Below are 12,252 nucleotides of genomic sequence, written 5' to 3'. Positions count from 1 at the left end.
GGAACTGCATATGCAGTATCCAGAGTGCAAGAGAGGAGCAGTGAATCTGGGGAAGATGGACAGAAATGCATTGGTGTCACAGTGGCTACAGGGTTCAGGTGGCCAAGAACAACTAATAACCAGCAGAAAGATCCACAAGTATTGCATGAAAAAAGAGCAGCAGAGCTCAAACCCTTAGGAAGGAGCAGACAGCCTAGGGGAAAGTGATACGCACTTGTGCCCTTGTTGCAGAAGTACAGGTGCAGAATTTGGGTTCCTGGGACAAGGGACTGGAGCTGCAGTAAGACCCCATTAAACGGTGAAAAAACAGGAGATAATATTTCTTTTGCAGATGTATCTGTGTGGATGTGAGCACAAGAAAGAGTGGCCTGTACTCTTAGTTAAAAACAGCTCTTAGTGGATGGCTACTAACTTAGCACAAGAATACAGAGATACGAGCTAGGGTCTGCTTTACAGTACTGTGAATACCAGTCTTAGGAGAAAACAGAATTTTAGGAAGAGGAAAGGTTTTTATTGAAGGAGAAAAGCAGTTCTTTAGCACAAAGGAGAGGAGGCCAGATACTCTTTCTGGGTGCAGGGGGTGAAAGTGACACTGGCAGCTACAGGCCCCAAGTAAGAACTTTTTATTCTTTTTTCCCCTCAGAAGTGGTCAGTTCATTTACACATAGAAGGTCAGGCACAAGCAGGAAAGGAAGCAGTAGTTTCAGCAAAGCCAAAAGAGAAAATAGTCAATTCTTCATTCACCTGTATATTATCTGATTGGTTTTGAATATGCATCATGCTGTCTTGGTTTGGTCTTGCCTTTATAGGTTTTGTTTTCAGAACTTTTGGGGTTTTATTAGCTATTCTCTGCAAAACCCTGAAAGATGCAGGAAAAAAAGATTGTGTTTCGGTGTTTTAAGAGTGTTGTATCAATATGGAGCAATTTTTAAAGAATTTTTAAAAGTCTCATTTTTTTTTCAGGATAGCTGTCTGAAAGATTCTTTTTACTTTCAAAGCAGGTGCATTCAAAAGATAAATATTTGCTATAGGTTATTATTAATATTTTATCTATAAACCATATGCTAAAAAAGAAAAAGAGACATATTACAATTGTATCTTTCTTACTTTGAAAAGTAAGATCTAAAACCCTCAACATTCTGCTGGTACATTCTTGAGTCCATTCTCCAGGTGAAACTTTTGGATTGTACAGTTTTTTTACATCATCTTTATTTTTAAATAAAAGGTAGTACTTCATAAAAATGCAAGTCCCACAGTTTTCCTGAATCTTCTTGGAACAGACTGATACATTTGGTTGGACTATATATCTAAAATAAATTACTATATTCTTAGGAACAAGCTTTCCTAATACAGAGAATCTACTATGTAAACAAAAGATTGTACAGCCAAGTGTGCGAACAGCATCTGCATTTTCTTGCCAGACTTGCTCTAATTTGGTTTCCACCTATGTCTTAAATATACTACTTCCAATGTCTTTATGACACCTTAAGGTCCTGTTTACATTTGTTTCTGAAGACAAAATATAATTTGTTACTGTAAGTCTGCTAATAGTGCTAATTTAAAATAAATTAGTAAAACTTTACAGAAGTGTTTTAGCTTTATATGGTGTTGTGTTCTTTAGTAGCCTTGAACGTTTTCTGTTCTGTATAAAAAAAAAAAAAAGTTGGTTTTTTTTTTCCCCTTACCATACTCTTTAATGACACTTCTTTGTTTTTTAATCAGTGAAGGAAGAATGGAAAGCAATTGAGCAAGATTCTGGTACACAGGCTGTGAAGAAGCTTAAGACAAATCAAAACCCATCAGAAGACTCTAAGGAAAAGGAACCTCACTACTGTAAATCTCCTGCAGTTGCTGCTTTAGGTGGGACCCAAAGCAAGAACTTTCTATGCCATTCTGTAACAAAACAGTCCGGTGTGCAGTGTAAAAAAAGGAAACCCAGAACTGATCAAGTCAAATGCTTGCAAAGTTTTAGTGTGACTACACGTGAAGAAGTGAGAAGTGTATCTGCAAAATGTGATGCTGAACATTTCAGAAAAGCCCTAAACCATTGCAATGGCTTGTTCTGTGCAACAGAAAAGAATCCATTTGTGAGATTAGAGGCCTGTAGTTACATCAATACATTTGTGAAGTCTTCAGCTAATGGAACTACCAGCAGTTACAAATTGAATGGATTCATCCATATAGCCCAGGATAAAGGAAAGCGTGTTTTTCCTGATGGTACTGTAGAACAGAGTGATATGAATTGCAGCACTAGTAGAATGCAAAACAGAGGATCACTCATAAAAGGTGGTTTATTGTTCAATAAAGAAAAAACTCAAAACAGAGAAGAGTGTTTTTCATGCTGTCAGAGCAAAAACAAAAAGTCTTTAAGGGGAAAAAGGTTGAATATTGGTAGAAAGCCTAGGAAAAAGAAGAAAATTGCTGAGAAATCAGCAATGCAGAATATATTCAGAGACACGGCTAATGGCAGTGAGTATGAGTTACAAGCAGAAGCAGCACTTGCCAGGTCAGGTTCCTTTGAAGTCTTGGGACTAAATCATGAAGAAATTACTCTGTCACCTTCATGTGATCATGCATCAAATCTTCATGTAGGGAGAAATACTCATGAAGCACAAAATATATCAGTCTGGAGAAAGAACAGTACCAAATCACTTGTGTTTGAAGATGGCTTTAAGAAGAGATCGGAGCTCTCAGTAACAGCAAAAGAAGAAAATTCAAACAGTGTGGCACATCATTCTGCTGCCTCAGGTAGCCTGAAAGTGCTAGCTGATGAGGTCCATGGTGTTTCTAACAGTCACAAAAGCAAGACAGTTAAAAAATTGAACAAAGTTAATAAGAAATTGCATCAGATTACCTGTCAAAGAACAGTACCTATGACTGGTAAAAATGTTTGGCCTTTTGAATCTTGTGCCAGGACTTCTGAATGGGTTCATAAAAATCTTGGGTCTTGCTCAGAAGGAGAAAGACTTGTAAGGGCCGCCTTCAAGGAATCCTCTGATCAAAGCAGTGTTGAAACTGTAGGAAGCAATGCTGTGATTGGGAATTTGAGACAGTTGGATTTCCCTATGTCATTGGAAGAAATTAACAAAGAATCTACATGCAAAATAATAGATTCCAATACTGGATGTCTGACTTCACTTGAAACACCAGGATCGTCTCCCATGAATATTGATGAGACTTTGAGCAGTGAAAATGTGGAATCCCCCATTCATACAGATAGAAGTGCTGTGACTTTTAGCCATGAAGATGTGCAAGAAGTTAAAGCAACCTTGAATTTTACAACAAAGCAAAAAAATAAAAAAAAAGGAACTGTGACAAAAAGAAACCTGTCTGTGACAGTCCGGAAAGGTACATCTACACATGACACACACAGAAAGAACTTGAGCTGTAGGACATCAGTAGTGAAAGAGATATTTTCTGATTTAAAGCTAATGAAAGCATTAAACACTGAAAAACTGACAAAATTCAAAATTCCTTTATGCAGAAACAAGCCTGAATCCAGGAAATTGGAATCTGTCCATTCATTTGGAAAAAAAACCTTTAGTCCACTAGAGCTTTTTGACAGCAGTAGTGTTTCAAGAAGGCAGAAGATGGGTGAAGAGACTTTCTTGGTAAATTCTGAGCAGCGGCCTCTTGCTACTTCAAGTGATGCTACATCTACAGCTTCAACAAAAGAAAAAGCAGATGAGATCAGCAGTAAGGACTTCCAGCATGATGGCCCTAAAAACCTTTCAACCTTGTCTACTCTCTCTGAACATTCTTCTTTATATCCACATCCTTTTCCTGATGGACAGCCAAAGTCACCTGTGCCTGATTTCCATGGTACTGAATGTGTACTAAAATCAAGTTTTCCTGATCATTCGTGGAATGCAGCTGACCACCCTGCTGCATTAGAAATAAATGATGGTAACAAATCAAGTGGAACTCTTTCAGAACACCAAAGTCAAAATACTCCAGATATTCTTGACGCTTACAAGGAAGATATTCTTGTCATTGATGTGATTCAGGATGACCCTGACCTTTTTGGATACAATAATGAAGAGAAGCTTGAACTTGCAGACTGTGAAAATTGTTCTGTGAAGGAGTCCTATGATAGCATCTCCATTAAAGATGAAAAGCAGGATCTTAAGCCTGAGTGTCCTGTTACCTCAGAAAAGAAAGATTCAGTAGGTGATAATTTTAGGTATGCATATCATTTTTCTTTACTACAATAATCCTAAGTACTTTGTTCTCATATCAGTATACTTTGGTTGTAGTGGTCAGGCTTCCTTACAGAATTTTTTCAATTTGTTGGTTGAATTTAAATGTCAAAATTTGATTGAGGTATGACAATGTTCTGAATGCAAATAATTTGTTTTTCGTAAGAACTAGGATTATATCTGCATTGAAGGAAAATATAGTCCTAAAGAACTGGTTTAGACCAAGTGAAGTGAAATATGGAAGTACAAACAAAACTTAGGAAGAGTAATATTCTTGACTAATAACTCAATGTTTTTAAATACCTGACTTGATTTGAGATAGCAGCTATCCCTTTGAGAGAATTTTTTTAGTTGTGAGGTGGTAGAATATTAGCATGCTTTCTAGGTGTAGCATATTCTTTTGCTGGATCTGTACAAGTAAATGGTTGTCTCTACAGTAGTATTCCATTCTGCCATTCTTCTTCTCTGCTTTTCTTCTACCCCCAGACATGTGAGTATTTTTTAAATCTGTAATGTGGTTTACATGTTATAGATGTTTATGATCCTGAGTTAATAACTAGGTAATAAGGTTTTTGGAGGGTTGAGATGATCATAAAGTCACTGAAGGGGAAGATAAGTTTAAAGTAGAAAAGCTTTTGTAGAAGAGGTAGTAGTCCTTCATGGGACAGAGGAACTCATCAACTGTCTAGACTAGTATTCTCTCTAAACTGTGATACTTGTGTTTGATAAATGAGTTTTAAGATGAGTTTAAGATCACATTTTTCATCATACAAAGGAAAACAGAGCTTAGATACAAATAATGTAAGATTTTCCTCTGAAGATTATTTTTTTTTTGTATTGGGAGGGATGTTTTAATTTTCTTCCTGTGCACTTTCTGGGTGGCTTTATCCTTATTTTAAATAAAATGTTTTAATTATTTTCAACATTATGCCACTGCATTAATTTATTTTCCTCTTTGCTCTCCTTATCCTTTCACCTTCATTAAACCCATGTGCAAAAAGAAGAAAAAGAAGAAAATCTTCTCTGAGGTACTGGACAGTTTTTTAAACATGAGAATATAAAACTTTCAGTTGTTAATGTATTAAATATTTTTGCAGAATCAAGCTTATGCAAAAACAAGCCTCTGAAGAACAGGGCAAATCTTCAGTAGGAGCATCAAACTCCTCAAGAAGCAGCTAGGCTCTAGCATAATAAATTTATTAGAATTACTATTAATTTTGTGTACAGTGTATATATTGTATCCTATATACACTACATAACAGAATGAGTGTTTGCTGTATATTACCCCAGGGTAATAATGGCTGTTCTGAGATGGTTTCCAACTGGCTGTCTAGGCATTGCACAGAATGGAAGATCAGAACTTTCAAGCCCTTTCCACTCTCATCTTGGTTATGGTAGTAAAGTTTGGTATTTGTATAGATGCTAACTGAAAATTTTATTGGATCTTGTAAGTACTTTGTAAGGAGGATAAATATTTCCTTAAGTAATAATGACACTGAGAGTAACATTATCACAGCCTTTAGAGAGATGAAAACTGAACTTGTTTGAAGTCAAATTTCAGCTTTCTTCCTGGATCTGCTGAATTTGCTTGCCACCAGCCAAGGAAAGTAAAAATGCAGGCCTCTTATTTCTTAGAATTTCCCCTTAATTTGCTAAAGAAGCAGGCAAAATTGTCTGGTTTTGCTTTTTAAATTCCATAATTTAATGCAAAGATCATTGGATAGTGACTGATCAAAGTTGGTAACAGTCAGGAACATACTAATGAACTGAGTATGACAATATTAAAATAAGGCAGTAAACCTTACTACTGTTTATCAGGTACTTGTATCCCTTAATAATACCAGATAATGACCAGTTCATACTGCTATGTTTTTTTTTATTAGTGTTCGCCAGACACAGCTGGGACTTCAGCTGTCTTTGCCAAAGTGATTATGCTGGCAGAGTTACACTGACATCATACTACATATTTTAAAATAAAATACTGTTTCTGTTAATATCCTTTTTAATTTTTTTTTTCTTTAGAGGTATTCTAGGCTATTGCGTATGTTTGCTTGTTTGGCTTCTTATTTTATGCATACTCAGTTTTGCTTTGTTGCAACATTAGCTTCATATTAGCTTGTAATGATACTTCAATCTGTCCATGTAGAACAGCGAGTCAGAACTTCACTATGGTAAACCATGTCTAACTTATATAAATATTAGTTTATATGCATGTTTTGTTTAATATTTGGTTAATGTTAGCCATTACACTCTAGATGAATGTAATTTGGTGATCTTAGGTAGAAGAGCAATACAAATGCTTACTGGCTGCACATGGTGGCTGTTGCTGAATGTTTTCTTTATCAATACATAGCTTTTGTTATGGTTTTCCCTTCAGATTAATGAGAACAGGCAGATGATGATAGAAAGAACCTGGATCTTTGTTAAAACTGTTTTAGTGCATAAATGCATGAGGATGGACTTCAGTACATCTTGTGTACTAATACTTTGATCTGGCGTTGGTACAGAGCAGTAGGAACTGTAGTTCTGCTAGCAAGTTATTCTGACAGTATAGCTGGGTTCTTAAAAAGGTTTTTAGGATGTGTTGAGTGTTGCTGATGAGTTTAATAGCATTTAAGTTGTAACTGCAAGGGAAATGACTGGTGCCTTAATTTGTAGTGTTCTTCCCACTACAAAAATCTGAGATCTAGCAGCTTGTCAAAATTACAGTTCCTATAATGAAGTAATATTTTTTGTTCAAGTTTCATTGATAAACCAAAGCACTGAAACTGTGTGAAGATTGTACCTGCTTGATTCAGTCACTGACAAGTGTTTGTTGGCAATTATTAGCCACTGCAGATGCGTAACTATTAGTGTGGATCCATTTTGTTTGAGTTTTGAATTTAAACACCAAGACATGTTTAGCTAATGAAGCTTTTCATCTTTGACTGTTTGTGACCTTAAAAGATGGAGGAGTATTTTTAGTTATGAAAATGTAAGGATAATAATTTTTGGCTTCCAAATTTCAGATAATGAGAGCACATGTCCTTCAAAAGGAGAACATACTGGTCACAACAGTGATTGAGCTCCAAAATGCAAATAACTTCTGTTTCACACTACACAATTAGGAGAATCTGGTAAAGATTTGGAAGTAGCTTTTGACCTGAATATGAAGATTTCAGTTTCTTGATGCTGTTTAATATTTTCAGTTTTAAGCAGTGTTTATGAAGATGACAGCTTTCTGGAACTGTCTGCACTGCAGTTTTACAAAAAGAAAGTAACTTGTTACAGGCAAAATCACTCAAACTTTGCATTTCCCATACAATGTGGGGGAGAGGGGAAGTAAGCCTACAGAGAGCTTGCCTATAATAAATAACCTTCTTGTCTCTGCAAACTTGCTGTAACTTACTCAACTTTGCTTCATAATGTGTCTCATAATATTTGTGCCTGAATGTTTGCATAATTCCAAGTTACACATACTGGGGAACTTCTTCATTTCCACTAGGTTGTTGCAAATTTTCATTGTTCCATTTTACTAGGCAGCTTGCTGTCATTACATTTGTTGTCATTTACTAGGGGTAGGCTTCCAAGATCTGTAGTGATGATGATGTTTGATATATTTGATATGTAATATTTTACTATGTATTTTTATCGTTAGAGCTTTTCTGAGGAGAAATACTTACCTTTTTTCCAACTTATGTTTAAAATAGGTGAAGTATATTTCTATGAACAAATGTGTTTGTTATTCTATTCGAGATTCATTGTTATGCAAATTGTCATGAATATAATATTAACATAAATCACATTTTGTAGAAACTGATGAATTGGCTCATTAGTACAGTATTTCTGTAATTTGCTCTACAGAGATTTCCCTTCTTGGTATTTTAGACAAAGGTGAAATGCAGTAATGAGCTTTTACTGACAGCTTTTGAGATTTGAAATGTCTTGGTGGTGGTTAACTCATTTAGGTGTGTATTTGTAAGGATGGCTATAAGAAAGCCAAAAGAGTGTGAAGAACTGTCTCATGACAGTGTGCTGACTGTAAGGATTCTGTCCACAGCTAAAAGTATTACTGAGAACTTTAATTTTATGTAACTTGTTAGATTAATATTGCCTTTGTGCAAGATAGAAATCTTAAGTACACTTTTTTTTCCGAAACAGACACATTACCATACAGGAATCTGGAATGTCAGATGATACTGAAATTTCCTGTGATTGGGTGCTAAAAGGTAAGAGTCTTTGGAGATTTCTGAATGCATAGTCAAGAGGAGATAGTAACCACAAAGGTGTTCAGTAACAAAACCAGGACTTTCTGGTTTCCACATAAAGTAAGAATTTGTCATTTCTGTAATACCTTTTTATCGTAACAGCGTTTTGTTTCTTAACGCATATAAAGTGGGTGTCTTGAAATGGTGCGAACCTGAGTCTTACAGGGAACATGCACTTCTCTTTAGTACTTGTGTGTTGATAGTACTGGGTTTTGGTTGTTTTTTATAGTAAGACACTGAGTACTGTGATACTGCTTTGGAGGCTGACTCACAATCTCACTTTGTTCTTCTCTTAATTAGCAGACAGAATTTTAAAATAGGTTTCTTTTTCCAGGTTGTACTTTTTGTTTTTTGCAGATGCTATGCCCATTCTTCTGATGGTGTCCAGTTTTTTAAGGATGCTTTTTTTTTAGAGAAGGATACTTGAGTTGTTCATTTTTTTTCTTCCTATTTTAAGCACAACAGTCCAAGTAGGCAGCATCTGAGTGTGATTTGTTTTGTTTTCTACAGCTTGCATACAGGCCTACTATGCAAAGTATGTCTGATGTGGAAGTTTCCCTTAGATAGGTTGAAGGAACAGGAGAATAAAACTAACACACTGGAGAAGGCACAGTGTGCTGATGCTGGTTTTGACAGTTCTTGGTGTTCCCCTTTCTGGTGTCAGTTTGTCAGCTTGCTGTTAGTGTAACACTTGGTCATTATGTATTGTTTTTGTTGCAACCTTGAAAAGTCTCTGCGACAGTATGTCTTGTGCTAGTTTTTATATTAATGTATTCATGTAGAAAGAAATACTTTTCATGTAGAATGAGTGAATGGTTTGGGGAGATGCAGCCTCCTGGAGAAAAAGGAGTGAATAGTAACTATTTGGGGGAGCGAAAGTTTCAGGCTTCAGTGATAAGAAGGCAAAATCAAAGGTAATGAGGATGTAATTGTTCAGACACCAAGAAACAGACTCAAGTTCCCTGAGGATGAGTAGGGAGGAAGTACACAGTTACGCCTCTGGCCATGTAAAGAGCCAGAGGGACCATGGTATCTGCAGTACTGAGGTGATTGAAAACAGACCTGGCAACGAGTCCTGTACTGTTTAGTAACTTCTGCATTTTTTTGGACTGTTGTTTTGCTTCATGTTCTAATGAAGTTCAAGGTTAAAAGAATAAAAAGATTTAAGTTTGTCCTTCTTCACAGATGTGAGAAATTAAGGATCACATCATACTGTTAGATTAACAGTGCACGTAGTAGCTTATCTTTGATATATGACTTTTTTAAAAGACCTGCACAGAACAAAATAAAGTGCTTGGTTTTGGTAGTTACCCACAATTTATGTATTTATTTAGAAATATATAAATACATAGGAATGTATAGGTATTACTGCTTTCACGTCTTGTGTTATGTAGTGAGGCCATGGCTTCTTGTCTCAGGGGATTCACAGTCTAAGAAGAGCAGCAATTACTACAGTTAAGGTATTATGGATGACATCAATACTCTTCATCTGTCAAGTGGAAATCTTACGTTGTCTTCAAGCAGATGTGCCTTGTATTGCTGGTTATACAGAGACCAGTGACTTATTAAGATAAAAGCCCTTCCAATAATAATCTGATTCTTCCTGTATCTGGACAGTGTGGTGCAGTTGAAATTTATTCATGTGATACAATGAAATAGTGAATTTTTTCTCTATGCGGAGCTCTTCCATTGCACATGCACAGTTGCTTCAGAAAGCTGTAGTTACTTTCTGTTCGTTTCCTGTGGTGTCTGCAAAAGGTGCTGAAATTTCATGACACTGAATTCTCATTGTGTTTACTATATTACAGGAATTTTGAGTTTCTGAATTTAGTCTACAGAATCACAGAATGGGTTGGATTGGGAGGGACCTTCAGGATCATCCGGTTTCCAACTCCCTGCCACAGGCAGGGCACGTTCCACTAGGCCAGACTGCTCCAAGCCCTGTCCAACCTGGCCTTGAACACTGCTAGGGTTGGGGCATCCACAGCCTCTCTGGGCAACCTATGCCAGTGCCTCTCCACCATCACAGTAAAGAATTTCTTTCTAATATCTAATGTAAATCTCTCCTCTTTCAGTTTAAAGCCATTCCCCCTTGTCCTGCCACTACATGTCCCTGTAAAAAGTCCCTCTCCAGATTTCTTGTAGGCCCCCTTTAGGTATTGGAAGACTGATATATATATATGAGATATATGAGCCTTCTCATCTCCAGGCTGAACAAGCCCATCTCTCTCGGCGTGTCTCCATAGCAGAGGTGCTCCAGCCTTCTGATCATCTTTGTGGCCTCCTCTAGGTTTACTCCAACAGCTCCACATCCCTCTTGTGTTGGGTGCCCCAGAACTACACACAGTACTCCAGCTGGGGTCTCATGAGAGCAGAGGGGGAGAATCCCCTCCCTCGACCTGCTGGACACAGGGCTTCATCATGTCATTACAATAAACTTACACGCTTCTGCAGCAAAGGCTAACTCTTTATTTGCTTAGGAAATTACCATATGTATCTTTGGCTGTGTTTTAATAACAAAGCTTAACTGAATTTATTTCTAAAATACTGAAATAAATATTATATAAATAAACCTCTTCTATAGCTTGGATAGAATTTTAAGTACAGATTCAATTTCATATGTATTTGAAAGTGTTTGTGCTTTAAGGGTGAAATAATTTTACAAATAAATCTCGCATTCAGGAAGTCCTAGGATTTCTTAAATCTCATTAGTATTAAGGCTTTTTCATATTTAGGAAGTAGAAGCTTTGTTGTCTTGTAGCTTGGGAAATATGAAATGTGTTTATACATTTTCAGCTAAAGACACTAAAACCCACAACTCATCCAGAGGAAGCAGTCCTCTTGGGACTGTTACAGGTGTTACTGAAAGCTTTCTTGAAGATGGGCAATCAAGAGAATTAGATGAACTTCTGAAGAGTTTTGACGTGGATGAAAAGGTACTGAGAAATCATGTTTTCTGTTGCTAAGTAGTTTAGGAAATGATGGTCCATGTAGTTGGATAATTTTAATTACTGATGCTGGTTTATCAACAGAATTTTTAATTTCCTGTAAAAAAAGAATGTAGTGTTTCACAGCTTACTGTGCTATTGACAATGTAAGTTTTGCTTGACAGAACTTCGGTCACTAATTGTCACTAATAACCCATTTTCAAATTTGAAACACAACAAGATAGTTATATCAGTTATTGCAGCAACTCTGTATTACCAGTTGTATGAAAATTACTGTTCCAGAGAATACCTAAGAGTACTACTGTGCATATGTGACATCTTTACATAACATAACTAGTTTTAAAAGTTGGTGTTAAATGCTTCTCACCACACTGTCTCAGAAGGATGGCATGTTATTGGAAAGCTGGGGAGCTGCACAGCCATCATACATCCGAGGAGGATCATTCTGTGGTTCATTACTTGGGCAGAAAGACCATTACATTATCATATTGACTACTTGGTAGTTCAGAGGGAACATTAAACCATTTTCATGCTCAGTGACTTTATCTGACCTTTCTACTCTCTCTGTCTTCCTTCCTGTAGATGGTAAGTGTAGGTCTTTTATGACTTGAAGTTTTATGCTATTTACTACTTTTATAATGGATTGGAATTTACAGCTTGCTGCTACTCAGACATAGCTGCTGATAGCATTTACTTCTTTCCACTACTTCAAGAGTGAATAATGTTTTTAACTGGATAAGTTAAACTGTAAAAGCCACATGGCTAAAAACTGGTAAAAAATGGATAAGGTAATCAAACAGTAGGGAATCGGTTTCCCTGGCAAAATTGTTATTTAAAAGCAGAATAGAAACATTTCCT

At 36.5% G+C, this 12,252-nt stretch overlaps 1 protein-coding gene across 1 annotated transcript in view; it reads left to right on the top strand.

Annotated features, from left to right (window-relative positions):
• Nucleotides 1–12,252, top strand: part of TOPAZ1 (testis and ovary specific TOPAZ 1) — a 36,116-nt gene that overhangs the window by 1,494 nt on the left and 22,370 nt on the right. The window contains exons 2-5 of the mRNA XM_062603588.1: nucleotides 1,723–4,183; nucleotides 5,201–5,227; nucleotides 8,340–8,407; nucleotides 11,243–11,382. Of these exons, the coding sequence (XP_062459572.1) occupies nucleotides 1,723–4,183; nucleotides 5,201–5,227; nucleotides 8,340–8,407; nucleotides 11,243–11,382 (2,696 nt within the window). The remainder of the gene's footprint in view (nucleotides 1–1,722; nucleotides 4,184–5,200; nucleotides 5,228–8,339; nucleotides 8,408–11,242; nucleotides 11,383–12,252) is intronic.

This window comes from Pezoporus occidentalis, unplaced genomic scaffold (assembly GCF_034315485.1).
Source record: "Pezoporus occidentalis ecotype Australia unplaced genomic scaffold, CSIRO_AGI_Poc_V1 ctg80, whole genome shotgun sequence".
Taxonomy (NCBI): domain Eukaryota; kingdom Metazoa; phylum Chordata; class Aves; order Psittaciformes; family Psittacidae; genus Pezoporus; species Pezoporus occidentalis.
The sequence above is the reverse complement of the archived record's forward strand: the minus strand, read 5'-3'. Positions and strand labels throughout refer to the sequence as shown.